The sequence below is a fragment of the Hipposideros armiger genome, unplaced genomic scaffold (genome assembly GCF_001890085.2).
Source record: "Hipposideros armiger isolate ML-2016 unplaced genomic scaffold, ASM189008v1 scaffold_1017, whole genome shotgun sequence".
In the NCBI taxonomy this organism is placed as follows: Eukaryota; Metazoa; Chordata; class Mammalia; order Chiroptera; family Hipposideridae; genus Hipposideros; species Hipposideros armiger.
In genome coordinates, this window is record NW_017732367.1 from 491,233 (window position 1) to 508,813 (window position 17,581).

Sequence of the window (17,581 nt, forward strand, 5' to 3'; positions counted from 1 at the left end):
ATTGCATTGTTTTGTACACCTGATACTAATAATAATAAAAAAATAAAAATAAATAAAAATTAAAAAATAAAAAAAAAAGAATGGGAAAAAATGTTGGCCAGAGAAAGCTAAAATTCTAAGTAATACTGAGGAATCAGTTTAGATTAGTCACCACATGGAGACTTCCCAAAGAAATTTTTATGCTATAAAAATTCCCCTTTCAATATAAATTGCTTCACAAATTGAAAAACAATTTAAAATACAGCTATTAAACAAAATTAGAATAAACTGCTTGGTCTTATTAAAGAAAGGGGGAAAGCAGGCACTCTAGAACATGACTCTACCACTTACTCGCTGCGCTGCGTAATCTTCAGCTAATTTCCTAACCCCAGGTCTTTGTTTCCTTAACTATAAAAGGTGGATAATTATATCTTCCTCATATATTTGTTAAAGCAATTGAGATAACAAACACACAGTGACTAACACAAATCCTGGCAAAGAACAAGCATTCAATAAAGTTAGCTTCATTCTTAATTCCTAAACTGTCTACCGACACAGCTGATTGACACCTCTGCCTTGTTGCTTTAAGAGAGGAAAAGGAAGGAGGCTACAAAACACTGGCTCATTGCAATAAGACACCTTTCTTCCCAAGAAGTATTATCTCAGGACATCAGTATTGATAAGGGTTTAATCTTCTCAGGTCTGCAAAGCCAGAAACCTGACTTCGCAAAAATAAACCCGAGAACCCAGGTCTGAAGAAAATAGACACATATGACTAAATTTGGAAATAAATGACATTATAAACATGAATATGAATTTACACTTCACAGACATATTGTAAAAACTGTGAAATGAGCCACAATGTTAATATTGGCAGATAAATTCATTTCCTCCATTTAGGAAAATTAGGTAGGAAGCAAAATTACACTCAAAGTTATTTTACACACATGGAATCTAAACAAGACAAATGAAATGAATAATATTAATGGCTAATGTCAACAAACTGTGATAAGATAATCCATACAGCCTTACAAAGAGACTATATTCTCAAACACTGACCAGAATCTAACGACCTCCAAACCACACTAAGACATACGCACGCATACAACAACATTACAGCTCCCTCGTTACTGTTATTCTAAGATCCATGGAAATCATTCCGCATCTAGACACACAATACGTTTATATTTTTCTCTTCTTTATAGACAAAGAATATTTTTATATTTTTTCATCTTTACCCTTCTAACTTAATCTCATTGACTAGACACAAGCCATGGGCTAAACAGCTCATCTACTTCAATAATCTTTTGATTAATTTTATACAATCTGAATATATAACTATCAAATTAAGGAATATTAATTTTTTAAAGTTTATCAGTACTTCTTAAATTTTAACTGGGGGATTTCTAGTCAAGATGGTGGAGTAGGTAAACTGTGCTTACCTCCTCTCAAAACCACATCAAAATTACCACTAAACTACAGAACAACATTCTTTGAAAATCACCTGAAGTCTAGCTGAACCAAAGCCCTACAACTAAGGCCATACAGGAGCCACCTCCAAACTGGTAGGAGGGGCAAAGAAGTGGAACGCGCAGTTTCCACACGTATGTGTGACAATTAAAATTCGGGAGGGATATCTTGACTGTGGTGGTCCCCCCAGAGAAGTGAGGTATTCCAGCTCCACACCAGGATCCAAGTCCAGGGTTCTAGTGCTGGGGAGAGAAGTCCCCATAACTACTGGCTGTGAAAACCATTGGAGATTGTGGCTGAATGAGGCCAGGACAGCTGCAGTCCCAGGCACTCCTCTTAAAGGGACTGCACGCGGACTTACTCATGGACAGAATCATGGGCTCTGAGCTCCAGAGCTAGGGCAGCAGCTTAAAAGGTGCCAGGGACATACGGGCAAGTAACTGTATTGTCTAGCTTCTGAGCAAGGGCTGGAGAGACAGCTTCCTCCCAGGTGGAAGACCTGGCAAAGGTCATGATTTCTTTGTTGAGCCCTACACCCTCGTGGCGTGTAAACACAGGCAGCCACCATATCTGAGTCTCCATTAACCTGGCTAGCACTGTTCACCATACCCTGGTGAATCCCTAAGACCTTGTCCAACCCAGCTTTGGGGCACAGCTAAGCTGCTTCCAGTGCCTTGTCCTTACAAATGGCCAGTCTTGCCTCATGCTGCAGACTTTCCTAAACTCTCTCCCAGATTCACAAAACCCAAACAAGTAGCATCTGGCTTCAGGGTGTCCCATACCTCTGGCTGAGCAGCCCTAAGCCCAGCACTAGCGAGGGCTGGGCTTGGTCCATGGCTTGGCCTCTTGAGGCACCTCCAGACTGAGTGTGAGTGGAGGTCATCTGTGGATTGCTTTGTGGTTCATGTCGCATGGCCCAGGGCAGGGCATAAATAGTGGCTGAACGTGGCCTGCAGTGGCGCCCCTCCCACGAGGCCCAAGAGTAATCCCTTGCACAATAGCTCTTCCACTGTACTCATGGCAAGTCCTCACAACCAATCAGCCGAAGGATCAATCCCTCCCACTGATGTACAAACAGCAACTTAGACTCAACTACAACAGGAGGGCACACAAAACCCACACAAGGGACACATCTGAAGCACCTGGCTCAAATGTCCAGGAAGACTGTGCCACTGAGCCCCACAGGACACCTACTCCATATGGCCACTCTACTCAGACTAGGAGACATAGCAGCCCTACATAATACACAGAAGCAAATAACAGGGAGGCAGCCAAAATGGGGAGACAAAGAAATATGTCCTAAGTTAAAGAACAGAACAAAACTCCAGAAAAACAACTGCACAAAATGGAAACAAGCAATCTACCAGATGCAGAGTTAAAAACACTTGTTATAATGATGCTCAGTGATATCAGGGAGAACTTTAACAAAGAGACAGTAAACATAAAAATGGAGATAGAAAACATAAAAAAGAACCAGTCAGATAAATAATACAATAACTTAATTAGAATACATTAGATGAAATCAACAGTCGATTAGATGAAGCAGAGGTTCAAATCAGCAATTTAAAATATAAGGTGGCAGAAAACACCAAATTAGAATAAAAAATAGAAAAAGGAATCCCCCAAATGAGGACAATTTAGGGGCCTCTGGAAAAACATCAAGCATATCCACAACTGCATCACAGGGGTACCAGAAGGAGATGAGAGAGAACAATGAACTAAAAACCTGTTTGGAGAAATAATGATAGAAAACTTTCCTAACCTAGCAAAGAAAATAGATATACAAGTTCAGGAAGTACAGAGAATCCCAAACAGGATGAACCCAAACAGGCCCACACAAGAAATATCATAATTAAAATGCCAAAGTTTAAAGACAAAGAGAGAATCTTAAAAGCAGCAAGAGGAAAGCAGTTAGTTACCTACAAGGGAGCTCCCATAAAACTGTCAGCTGATTTCTCAGTAGAAACTTTGTAGGCCAGAAGGGAGTGGCAGGAAATATTCAAAGTGATGAAAAGCTATGATCTACAACCAAGGTTACTCTATCCAGCAAAGGTGTCATTTAAAATTGAAGGACAGGGCTGGCCGAGTGGCACGTAGGTTAAGAGCTGGCTTGGGACATCAGAGGGCCCCGGTTCGGATCTCACATATGAGGGCCAGTGACACTGCCCTCTACAGTTAAGATGCTGAACAACAGCTCAACCTGGAGCTGGGCTGCTGTGAGTCGTTGGCAACGGCATAGGCTGCAGGCCCCTGCTGCAGTGGGTTGCCATGGGCTACCGTGTGTAGCCAGCAGCCAGCATGAGCAGCCAGCAGCCGCAGTGAGCAGCTATCCAGAAGCCGGCAACTGATCTGCCTCGCCCAGGAAAAGCGTAATGATGGTGGTGCCAACTTGGGCCAGTGAAGAAATGTCCTCCACAACTAGACTGAAGAAAAAAACCACAGCAACTTGTCTGTTCCACTTTCCCCAATTCCCCAATAAAAATCTTTAAAAAAAAAAAAAATTGAAGGACAGATGAAGAACTTCCTAGACAAGAAAAAGCTAAAGGAGCTTATCACCATCAAACAGTATTACAAGGAATGTTAGAGGGAATTCGTTAAGTCCATAAATAAATAAATAAATGTCAAAAGTATGATAATAAAATGGCAGTAACTACATATCTATCAAAAATTACTTTCAGGGCTGGCCGAGTGGCGCGATGGTTAAGAACTGGCTTGGGTCGCCAGAGGGCACCGGTTCAGATCCCACATATGAGGGCCAGTGACACTGCCCTCCACAGCTAAGATGCTGAACAACAGCTCAACCTGGAGCTGGGCTGCTCTGAGTCGCCGGCGACGGCGTAGGCTGCAGCCCTTGTGGCAGTAGGTTGCCATGGGCTACCATATGTAGCCAGCAGCCAGCGTGAGCGGCCAGCAGCCGCAGTGAGCGGCCGTCCAGAAGCAAGCGACTGATCTGCCTCGCCCGGGAAGAGCGCAATGATGGTGCCAACTTGGGCCAGTGAAGCAACGTCCTCCACAACTAGACTGAAGAACAAAACGACAGCAACTTGTCTGTTCCCTTTCCCCAATTTCCCAGCATTGTTCCCATCCCCCCAATTCCCCAATAAAAATCTTTTAAAAAAGAAATTATTTTCAGGGCCGGCTGAGTGGCTCAGTGTGAGCTCTGAGCAACAGGGTTGCCAGTTCAATTCCTGGCCTGAGCGGAGTTGCCTCTGAGCTGCCAACGTGGCAAATGGCTCAGCTAAAAAAAAAAAAAAAAAATTACTTTCAATGTAAATGGATTAAATGCTTTAATCAAAGAACATAAGGTGGCTGAATTGATAAGACTACATATGCTGCCTACATATGTTGCCTACAAGTGACTCACTTCAGATGAAGAGACGCAGAAAGACGAAAAGGGGATGGAAAATGACAGTTCATGAAAATGCAAATTAAAAGAAAAAGCAGCTGGAGTAGCCGTAGTTATACCCAACAAATCAGACTTTAAAACAAAGGATATAAAAGATACAAAGAAGGACCCAGTAATCCCACTTCTGGGTATTTATCTGAAGAAACCCAAAATGTATTTCAAGGGGACGTGTGCATCCATATGTTCACTGCAGCATTGTTTACAATAACTAAGATGTGGAGGCAGCCTTGGTGTCCATCGATGGATGAATGGATGAAGAGGAGGTGGTGCACATACAATGGAATATTGTTCAGCCAGGGAAGAGAATGGGTTGTTGCCATCTGTGGTGGCACGGATGAACCCGGAGGGTATTGTGCTGAGTGAAGTGTCACACAGAGAAAGACAGGTGCAATGTGATTAAGTGAAATCACTAATATTGTATGTTAGGTATATTTTAATAAAAATATTTTAAAAATAATAATAAAAAAGCACTCCAGGTGCAGATACACCTCTCCACATGACGCCAGACTTATGGCTGAATCAGGGCATTCTGAGTTGGAGGAGCACCTCTCATATCACACTTCCTATGGCCAGGATAAGCTTACCACCTACTATTCTTATAGAATGTATTTGCAATTTTTTTATCATGGCGATCATTTCCTTAGGTATATAAATGTTGAATAACTATGGTGTACACTTGAAACTAATATAATATTGTTTCTAATATAACTAATATAAACTAGACTAATATAATAAATATTAACTATATTTTAATTAAAAACTTTAAACACATAAAAAGGGAAGCAAAGTCAAATTTGACAACCGTTAAAATGTATACAAAACAATAACATATGTAAAATAAAGTTCACTTAGGAAATAACCTATAAAATACTTTCCTACTTTATATATATTAGAAACAAAAAAATAAGCCTTTAAAACTAACCATTCCTTTGTGACATGTTAAAATCATCAATCCCTTTTAAACATAGTATTATAATTCTATAAACTTTGGTATTGTTTCCTTTCTACTATTTTTGGTCCATTCACACAACCCTAAAAATATAGTAAAATATTAAGAATTGCATAACTTAAAGATATATTTACATACATTTACATACACATGTAGCAATAAACACCGGTAAAAGCTTTTAAATAGTTTATATACAAAAAGCTTTAAATCTCCGATACAGTGATAAGAAGGACATTACGTGAATACGAAGGGATTGTGATATTACACTATCTTTCTTACAACTAAATGAGCTGGGCTGATATCAGTTTTCTATAGAAATATTCATCTTATTTAAAAGTTGGTGTATAATCCCTTGATTATTTCTTTGAGAAAGTATCTTCTCTCATTTGATGTAGACAAGTGTCTATATATTTTTTAACATTATAAGCATTTTATCTTCATAGTGAAACCTAACGTTAAGATAGAACTGGCTGCTGTTAAAAGTCATCTCCAGTGTTAGAGGTTAGGATGACAGTTACTTTTGGGAAAGAAGAAGAGATTGGTGTTTGTGAGGGTGAAGGGACTTTAGGACTACTGGTAATGTCCTACTTCTGGGCCTCAGTTTTCACTTCATAGGTGTGTTCACATTGTGGTTTTCATTCTATATTTAAGTCTGTGATTTGTTAACTTTTCATTAGGTACATAATAATTTTTAAAGTTAATTTAAAACAGTAACTCACATTCAGTTATATTTTTTAAATTACAATAAAAATCAGGAGTTGAATAAGTACTGTTCTGATTTAGAGACTACTTTCAAAAACGAATATTTATAAAGTTATTTTCATCTAATATGAAAAATTTGTGGTTTAAAGGAGATGCGTGAAAATAGATATTAAAAGGTGTATTTGGATCCAACACAAATAGAGGAAACACATAGGTAGAATATAAACATAGAACTGAGATTTCCATTGAATTTGTTGATTCTACGATATCAGTGCCTTTTGGTTTCTTCTAATTCAGAAAATTAAGATCAAAAAATGATTCCTGGGCCGGCCTAGTGGCTCAGTTGGTTAAGAGCTCGCTCAAGAGTGCGAGCTCTGAGAGAACACAACAGCAGTTTGAGTCCTGGCCTGACCTGATCTGCTGCTGAGCTGCCAACAGGTGGCAAGATGGCTCAGCTAAAAAAAAAAAAAAAGATTCCATAGAAGAAGTCTCAAGTCAACTTTTTCTTTTAATTATGTCACAGTGATTCTTAAGGGTGCAAGACTCTGGGGGTTACAATGATTAATGTTTCAATCGAAACTATACCATTTACTAGCTGTATGATCTTTGACAAATTATTTAAGTTCTCAGTTTCCCCATTTGTAAAATGCAAATAATAATACCAACCTTACTTGGTTGCCGAAAGGCTTAAATGAGTACCAATGTCGTGGACAAAATAAGCATACTCAACAGGTATTAACTATCTACTTAACATATACACATTGTATAAAAATATATTTTATATTACAATACACGTTAGAAATTTTGAGAATCTATTTTTAGAACACAATTATATTAAATTTTCCCTGTACTTATTTTATGCTCTACTCTCCAATTCAAATTGTAGACATAATTCGTCAGTGATAAAATGAAAACATATATTACTTTTGTAAACCCAATGTCAAATGTTCACTTGTATACAACGTATTTATCACATTAAAAAGGCAATACTATTTTTATTACCTGAGTCTCTACACCCTGCTCCAGTAGGCGTTTAGCTTGATTTTCCACTTCAAGTCGAGCTCTTGCAATAAAAAGTAGATCATTTTCAATTACTTCTATTCCAGAAAGATCTATTCCTTGAGAAAGATAATCTATTAAAAAAAAACATACACACATTTAAATATTTTAATATCGGATAAATATCAAGGTATCAAAGCATCATGTCCAACTTCTTCAAAATACATTAGATTTGCATTGAACACTACTCCCTTTCAAAATCTGTATTTTAAAAAGTAAAGTTACTTATTTTCTACTCATTAAATAACTTTATTCCAGAGCAAAATTTTCCAACTAAGACAGAATTGCTAAAGCAAGAGTAGAAATTATGATTATCATAAATTCAAAGTAATATCAACAGATTACATAAAAAGTAGTGTCCAATTTATTTTAATGTAAATAAATATCCTCATAATCTTAGAAATTTATCAAGATGCAAGACAGCTTTAAAAAGTTATTCTATAATAACAAATCATTTGAAATAAATGTCGTACATTTGGAGAATGATTAATTATGAAAAAATCCTCAGCACGCAGCCAGTTTACACGATCATGCAGATCTAATAGTTACTTACACTGAAAAATTTTCGTATTACTGAATGAAAAAAATTACAAAGGAATAAACTCTATATAATTACATGTAATTATATATTTATATATAATTATATCATTTACTATAAACTTTGTAGAATTATACATATTCTATTTATAAAATTACATACACAGAGCAAGAAATGTGAAAATATATTGGGAAAAATATTAACTATAGTTGTCTCTGAATATTTAAGAGTTTCAGAAATTTATTTTTAAAATTTTTTTTCACTTAATTTTAGTTATATCTATGGTAACTAAAGTGATAAAAATAAAAGTCACAGTTTCATTAAACAGCTTGGATACCATTCTAAAACTCCTATTTTCTATTTTAATCAGATAAATTATTTCTAAAATCCAAAACTGATTTAAATGAAAGATGAATTTGTTTTCCAGTTACTCAATATAATATCAAATGTGTTTTTCACTGTATTCTCTTAATTAGAACTAATTTTTAAACTTGAAGTCTAGTTAAAATATATACCTAACACTTACATATTATCATATCTTACCTAAGCTGGGTCACAACATACTACCTAGGAGAAACTACATTAAAGCATCCAGTACAATGCTAACCACTTATCAGTATTCAAAAATGCCTGCTGATTGAACACCATACAATTAGTTCTACAGAAGAGGTCAAACTGACATGATGTAAAGGGCAGCTGAGTAGGGGTTACTGCCAACTGTACTTCAACCACGAGCAGTTGAAAAAAATGTGTATATCTAAAAGTGACACTTAGCCTTACAACAGTAAAGAGTATTAAAAATGCCTTTAAATCATTTGGGCTAGATAGAGTCTATCTTATAATTGCTCATTTGGTGTTCATACTCAAGTGATATAGCCTCACTGGGCCTCAAATTTTTCATTTATAAAATGGCAACAATTTAAAATTCATACCCTACAGAGACAGGAAATGACTGGCCCCACACACATCAGTTAAGAATCGGGAGTGGTATCTCAGCTGTGGAGGTCCCCACTGAGCAACAAGGGCTCCCACCCCACCCCACACCAAGCTCTTCAACCCAGCCCAGAGCACCAATGACAGAAAGAGGAGTCCCCACAACATCTGCAACATCTGCCTGTGAAAATCAGGAGGGACTCAGTCAAGGTGAGACACATGGCTGTGGTAGACCGAGGCATCCTCTTCGTGAGCCCAAGCAGATTCACTTGATCATAAATACTTGCCTTAAACTCCAGAGAAGGAATAGCAGATTGAAACGTTCTAGGAACATACCAAAAGAAACTGACTTGTCTGGCTGCAGGTCAAGGGCAGGAAGGGCAAACACCATTGTTCCTTTGTAGAGCCATCCCCCAACACAGCCTGGAGGCACAAGCTGGCACCATAGCTGAGTCTCCATTAATATGGATAATAGGGCTCTCACCCCACCCTGTTGATTCTGAGACCCAGCCAGATCCAATTCACACGACAGGCCCTAACATCTTTCAAGAGGCTAAACCACACAAGCACCAGGCAGGCCTGGGCCCCTGCTGCGGACGTTATGAAAATCGTTCAAAGGTCCTTAAACCCGAACAAGCAGCAGATGACCTCCGCATGCCCTGTGCCTCTTGCTAAGCAGCCCCAAGCCTGGTACTAGGAGCATCCTACCTCAGTTCACAGCATAACCATTCACAGGCACCTCCAAGTCCAGCACAGGCAGTACCATGTGCAGATCACTTTGTAGCTCCTACCAGGTGGCCCCAGGCCAGACACAGGCAGCGGCTAACCTTGGCTTACATGGGAGCATCTCTCCTAAGAGGCCCCAGAACCAATACGTCTTGTGACCAGCTTCCAACAACTCCAGAGCACCATTCAATTCGTCACACAAACAACACCCCCAAAGGATGTACTCAACAGGCACCTGAACCCCAGTAAAGCAAATCCTATGAGGTGAGGTCAGCCCCCACACAATCTCCTCGTAAGCTGTGGTTATGACCAACAATCACAGCCAGTCAGAGGGTAAATCTCACCTACTGACGAGTGAACAGCAATCAAGGCTCAACTACTACAGGAGGGCACACACAAGTGACACAAAGGACACTCCTGCAGCATCCAGCTCATGTCATCAGGGAGACTGTGCCGCTGGGCCCCACAGGACACATACTACAGAAGTTCACTCTGCCAAGACTGGGAGACATAGCAGCTCTGCCTAATACATAGGAACAAACACAGGCAGCCACAATGAGACAAAAAAAAACATGTCCCAAATGAAAATAACAGGAGAAAATGCCAGAAAAAGAATTACAGAAAATGAAGGGAAGCAATTTACCAGATGCAGAGTTCAAAACATTGGTTATAAGGATGCTCAAGGAACTTAGTGAAATCTTCAACAAATATAGTAAGCATAAAAAAAGGACATAGAAACCAAAGAAAGAACCAGTTGGAAATAAAAAAATAAAATAACTGAAATGAAAAATACCCTGACAGGAATCCACAGGAGATTAGAGGAAGCAGAGGCTCAAATGAGTGATTTAGAGGACAAGGTAGCAAAAAACACCCAAAGAGAACAGTAAAATGAAAACAATTAAAAAAAAAAGATAGTTTAAGGGACCTCCAGATGACATCAAGCATAACAATATTTGCAACATAGGGGAACCAGAAGGAGAAGAGAGACAGCAAGGGATGTGAACCCATCTGAAGAAATAATGATGAAAAACTTCCCTAACCGGGTGCAAAAAATAGGCATATATAAGCCCAGAAAGAGCAGAGAATCCTAAACAAGATGAACTCAAACAGACCCACACCAAGTCACATCATAATTAAAATGCCAAAGGTTAAAGATAAAGAGAGAATCTTTTTATCATTTTTTTTAATTGGGGAATTGGGGAGGGGAACAGTGTTGGGGAATTGGGGAAAGGGGGACATTGTGTTTTTCCAAGACTCATCAGCTCCAAGTCCAGTACCTGCTTTCAATCTAGTTGTGGGTGGGCGTAGTCCACCATCCCATGCAGGAGTTGAACCGGCAACCTTGTGCACACCGAGCCATCAGGCGCACGTCGGCAGCTCGTGGCTGCTCAACTCAAGGAGCCATGTTCAAACTTAGTTGTGTGTGTGTGTGTGTGGGGGGGCCTAGCCCAACATCCCACACAGGAGTCAAACCGGCAACCTTGCTGCTAAGAACACATGCTCTCACCAGCTCAGCGGCAGCTCAGCTCCAGCGCAGTTCACTGGCCCATGTGGGAATCAAACCAGCGACCTTGTTGCTCAGAGCTCGCACTCTTAACCAACTGAGCCACTCGGCTGGCCCAAGAGAGAATCTTTAAAACAGCAAGACAAAGGCAGTTACCTTCAAAGGAGCTTCAATAAGACTATCAGATGCTTTCTCACCAGAAACTTTGCAGGTCAGAAGGAGTTGGCATGAAATATTCACAGTGATACAAAGAAAGGACCTACAACCAAGACTACTCTACCCAGCAAGGCTATCATTCAGAATTGAGGGAGAGATAAAGACCTTCACAGACAAGAAAAAGCTACAGGAATTCATCACTACCAAACCAATATTACAAGAAATGTTAAAGGTGCTTCTTTAAGAAAAAGAAGAGGAGTGGTGAAGAACATAAATATGAATAATAAAATGGCAATATATACATACCTGTCAAAAGTCACGTTAAATGTAAATGGATTAAATGCTCCATTCCAAAAACACAGCATGGCTGTATGGACAAGAAAACAAAACCCATATATATGGTATTTACAAGAAACCCATTTGAAATCGAAAGACACACACAGACTAAAAGTAAAAAGGATGGAAAAATATATTTCATGCAAATGGAAACAAAAAAAAGGTGGGGTAGCAATACTCATATCAGACAAACTAGACTTTAAAACAAAGGCTATAACAAGAGAAACACAAGGATACTACATAATGATAACAGGAACAATCCAACAAGAGGATATAACCCTTGTAAACTTTTATGCATCCAACATACGAGTATAGAAATGTATAAAGCTAATATTGACAGACATAAAGGGAGAGATTGACAGTAATACAGTAACTGTAGGGGACTTTAACACCCCATTGAATGAATGGATAGATCATCTAGAGAGGAAATCAACAAGGAAACAGAGGCCTTAAAAGACCCATTAGACTAAATAGATTTAATTTGATACTTTTAGAGCATTTCACCCCAAAGCAGAAGAATATACATCCTTTTGAAGTTTACACAAAACATTTTCCAGGATAGGCCACGTTATGCCACAAAAAAAGTTTCAATAAATTTAAAAAGACTTAAGTCATATCAAGCATCTCCTCCAACCACAATGGTATGAAAGTAGAAGTCAATTACAAGAAGAAAACTGAAAAAGACACAAACACATACAGGCTAAATACCGTGCTACTAAAAAATGAATAGGTTAACACTGAGATCAAAGAAGCAATCAAAAGACAAATGAAAATGGAACATAATGAACCAAAATTTATGGGACACAGCAAAATCAGCAGCAAGAGGAAAATTCATAGCCATAAATGCCTACCTCAAGAAATAAGTAAAATCTCAAATAAACAATTGAGTTTTATACCTAATGGATTGGAAAGAAAAGAAAAAACAAAGCCCAAAGTTAGTAGAAGGAGGGACAGGATAAGGTCAGAGCAGAAATAAATGAAATAGATTCAATAAAATACAAAAGATCAATTAAACCCAGAGCTGATTTTTTGAAAAGATAAACAAAATTGGTAAGCCCTTAACCAGACTCATAGAGAAAAAAAAGAGGACCCAAATAAATAAAATACAAGTGAAAACTGACACCACAGAAATACAAAGGATTTTAAGAAAATACTATGAACAATTATAGGACAACAAATTGAACAACCTGGATGAAATGGAGAAATTCCTAGAAACACAGTCTTCCAAGTCTGAGTCAAAAAGAAACTGAAAATCTGAACAGAAAGATTACTACAAACAAGACTCAATCAATAATAAAAAAAACTCCCAATAAGGGCCGGCCGAGTGGCTCAGTTGGTTAAGAGCTTGCTCAAGAGTTTGAGCTCTGAGCAACAGCAGTTCGATGCTCGGCCCGAGCTGAGCTGCCGCTAAGCTGCCAATAGGTAGCAGGATGGCTCAGCTAAAAAACAAAAAAAAAAAAAAAAAAAACTCCCAATAAACAAAAGTCCTGGACAGGATGGCTTCACAGGTGAATTTTACCAAACATTTAAAGAATTAACACCTATCTTTCCTAAACTATTCCAAAAAATTCTAGACAAAGGAAGGCTCCAAAGATCATTTTATGAGGCTAGTATTACTCTGATTCCAAAACCAGACAAAAGCATTACAAAAGAAGAAAACTATAGGCTGCTATCCCTAATGAACATAAATGCAAAAGTCCTCAACAAAAATTAGCAAACTGACTTCAGAAATACAATAAGAAGATCACACCCCATGATCAAGCGGGATTTACTGCTAGGATATTAGGTGGTTCAATATCTGTGAATCAGTTAACACATATGTACACCATATAAGCAAAATGAAGGATAAAAGTCATATGATCATATCAATAGGAACAGAAAAAGCTTTGACAAAGATCCATCATCCATTTATGATAAAAACTCTCAGCAAAGTGGGAATAGAGGAAACATACCTCCACATAAAGATCATATATGACAACACCACAGCAACATCATTCTCAATGGAGAAAAGCTCGAAGCGTTTTCCTTAAGATCAGGAACAAGACAAGGATGTCCACTTTCACCACTTTACTTCAACACACTATTGAAGTCCTAGCCAGGGCAATCAGAAAAGAAAAAGAAAAAGAAAAAGAAAAAAAAGGCATCCAAATGGGAAAGAAAGAAGTAAAATTGTCATTATTTGCAGATGACATGAAGTTCTACAGAGAGAACCCTAAAGATTTCACAAAAAAACTACTAGAACTGATAAATGAATTTGGTAAAGTAGCAGGATACAAAATTAATATTCAAAAAACAGATGCATTTTATATACCAATAATAAACTATCAGAAAGAGAAACTGAGGGGTGGCAGGTTAGCTCCGTTGGTTAGAGTGCAGTGCTTATAACACCACATGGACCACTGAGATGCGCCCTCCACAACTAGATTGAAACAACTTGGAGCTGATGGGTCCTGGAAAAACACACTGTTCTCCAATGGAAGGAAGGAAGGGAGGGAGGGAGGGAGGGAGGGAGGGAGGGAGGAAGGAAGGAAGGAAGGAAGGAAGGTTAATAAAACAATACATTTACAATTGCATCCAAAAAAAAGAAATTACATAAGAATAAATTTAACCAAAAAGGCCAATGTCTTGTAATTGGAAAATTATGACACTGAAGAAAGAAATGGAAGACACAAATAAATAGAAGCATATACCATGCTCATGGATAGGAAGAATTAACATCATTAAAATGTCTATACTCACCAAAGCAATCTATAGATTCTATGCAATCCCTATCAAAATACCAATGGCATTTTTCAAAAAACTAGAACAAATAATCCTAAAATTTATATGGAACAACATAAGACCCTGAACAGCCACAGCAATCTTGAAAAAGAACAAAGTTGAAAGTATCATGCTATCCAATATCAAATTATACTAAAAGGCGATAGTGTAATCAAAATGGCATGGTGCTGGCATAAAAACAGATACATTGATCAAAGGGACAGAATAGAGAGCCCAGAAATAAACCCACGATTATATCATCAATTAATCTATGACAAAGGAGACAAGAATATACAATGGGGTGAAGATGGTCTATTTAATAAATGGTATTGGGAAAAGCAGACATATAATTAGGTTCTCGGAAAAGTCATGATGCATTTTTGCAACAAAAAACATAGAAAAAATACATCATGACTTTTCCGACAACCCAATACATGCAACAAAAATGGAACTGGACCACCTACTTACACTATATACAATAAAAAACTCAAAATGGATTAAAAGTTTAAAGGAAAGACCTAAAACCATAAAAGTGCTAGAAGAACATATAAGCAGTAAATTCTCTGACATGGCTCTTAGTAACATTCCCTTGGGTAAGGGAAACGAAAGAAAAAGTAAACATTAGGGACTACACCAAATTAAAATTTTTTTGCAAAGCAAAGGAAACCGTCAACAAAATGAAAAGACAATCTACTGAATGGGAGAAGATACTCGCCAATGATACATCTGATAAGTGGTTAATATCCAAGATTTATAAAGAACTCATTCAACTCTACACAAAAGACAAACAATCCAATTAAAAAATAGGCAGAGGACCTGAGTAAGACATTTCTCCAAAGAGGACATCCAAATGACCAATAGACATATGAAAAGATGCTCAATGTCACTAATCATCGGAGAAATGCAAATTAAAACCACAATGAAATATCACCTCACACCTGTCAGAATGGCCATCATCAACAAATCAACAAACAAGTGTTGGTGAGAATGTGGCAAAAAGGCAACCCTTGTGTACTGTTAGTGGGATTGCAAATTGGTGTAGCCACTAAGGAAAACAGTATGGAGGTTCTTCAAAAAATTAAAAACAGAACTACATTATGAGACAGCAATTCCACTTCTATTTGTCCAAAGAAATTCAAAACACTAATTTGAAAAGATAAACATACCCTTATGTTCACTGCAGCCTTATTTACAATAGCCAAGATATGAAAGCAACTTAAATGTCCATCAATAGGTGATTGGGTAAAAATGTGGTACATATATAAATAAAATGGAATATTATGCAGACATTAAAAAAAACTATTTTACCATTTGCAACAACATGGATGGACCTTTGCTAACTGAAATAAGTCTGACAACGAAAAGACAAATATCACAATTTCACTTATATGTGGAATCTAAATATTAAATGAACAAACAAAACAGAAACAAACTCATAGATGTAGAGAACAAGCTGGAGGTTGCCAGATGGTTGGAGTTTCTGGGGCTGGATAAAAAAAGTGAAGGAATTAAATACAAATTAGTAGTTACAAAGCAGTCATGGGAGTCAATAATATTGTAATAACTATGTATAGTGCCAGTTGGGTACCAGACTATACGGGGGCATCACTTTGTAAATTATATAAATGTCTGACCACTATGCTGTACATCTGAAACTAATATAAAATAATATTGAATGTCAACTGTAATTAAAAAAATGAAAAATAAAAAACCCCAAAAAAATAAGTATGAGGAAAAAAACTAAAATGATCTATTTGGATTTAATATATTTATCATCTTCTAAGATGTGAGGGAACAATAAGACTAGTAATTTTGGTGTAAAAGAAATTATATTGCTCACCTCTTTGTTTACTTAAGCTGACAAAAATGTAATCTATCAAATTAGAAGAAAAAAATTCAATCGAAAAGTTGACAAAGGTATCAAAATGATGGGTAATGTGAACATAATATTTTTTTTGTCAAATGTACTAAACTCTTTGAAATTCAAGAAACAAAAATGAATTCTGATTTCCCCCATTATCATTGTCCTGGTCTCAAATTACTAAAACTTTAGAACAAACTTCATATGCTTTGCCTCTAATCAGTTACTTGATCTCAGTGATTGGTTCTTGCATTTTTTCCTGGGATTAACCATTTCTTTTTATTTCTTTAGTCTTCTAACTAAACTAATACCTCAATGCATAGAAATTATTTACTACTAAAATACAGGCCACACATTTTAATAGGCTTTCAATATTCTAATCAACACTACACATGGCTACCAGAGTAAATATTCTCATCATGTTCCTCTCCCATTCATGGAGTCCATGGCTTCACATTGACTAACATTAGCTCCTATTTTGCAGTACGAATCCTCCTTATTCGTTCCATAATGCTCACTGCCTCTAGCATCCTCCTTTGTTTAAAAGGAAACAAAAAGAAGAGTATTTATCATTTGCTAAATGATTTAGCTGTTCATTTCCTTTTAATAATATTGGCACTAAATTATTTATTTGGGGGAAAAACAATGAAAGAAGAATACATGTACATGTTTGAAATTCAGATGGTGCTGAAGTTGGAAGAAATAAAGAAGGCTAATGCTTTCTTGTGGGAAGCCAAAGAAGTTAAAAATTAAAAAGTAGGAACATAAGCAGGTTATTTAGAGATATGAAAGTAAATACCAAAAGAATCAGTGAAAATGTTGAACATAGTTGCCTCTGGGGAAAAGTAAATGTAGCAGAGAAGAGGGAAGGGCACTGCTATTTTTTAACAACAAACCTTGTAGAGCTCTTTGAGTATGTTATGTATGCATAACTTTCATAACAAATAAAACAAAATTAAATAATAGACTAAATGGAAAGTTAAAATATGAAAATTAAAATAAAGTATAGTCTAATTTTTAAAATCTGTATCCTCTAAATCAATGAATCTGCTTCTGGGAGTAAGTAATATATATATTGTTTTAAAGATTTTTATTGGGGAATTGAGGGGATGGGAACAGTGTTGGGGAATCGGGGGAAGGGGAACAGACAAGTTGCTGTCGTTTTGTTCTTCAGTCTAGTTGTGGAGGACGTTGCTTCACTG

General features: G+C 37.3%; 1 protein-coding gene across 1 annotated transcript in view; it reads right to left on the bottom strand.

Annotated features, from left to right (window-relative positions):
• Positions 1 to 9,427, bottom strand: part of COG5 (component of oligomeric golgi complex 5) — a 191,061-nt gene extending 181,634 nt beyond the window's left edge. The window contains exons 1-2 of the mRNA XM_019631601.1: positions 9,373 to 9,427; positions 7,509 to 7,639 (exon numbers count right to left, since the gene is read on the bottom strand). Coding sequence (XP_019487146.1) covers positions 7,509 to 7,639; positions 9,373 to 9,427 — 186 coding nt within the window. The remainder of the gene's footprint in view (positions 1 to 7,508; positions 7,640 to 9,372) is intronic.
• Positions 9,428 to 17,581: the final 8,154 nt, after the last annotated feature.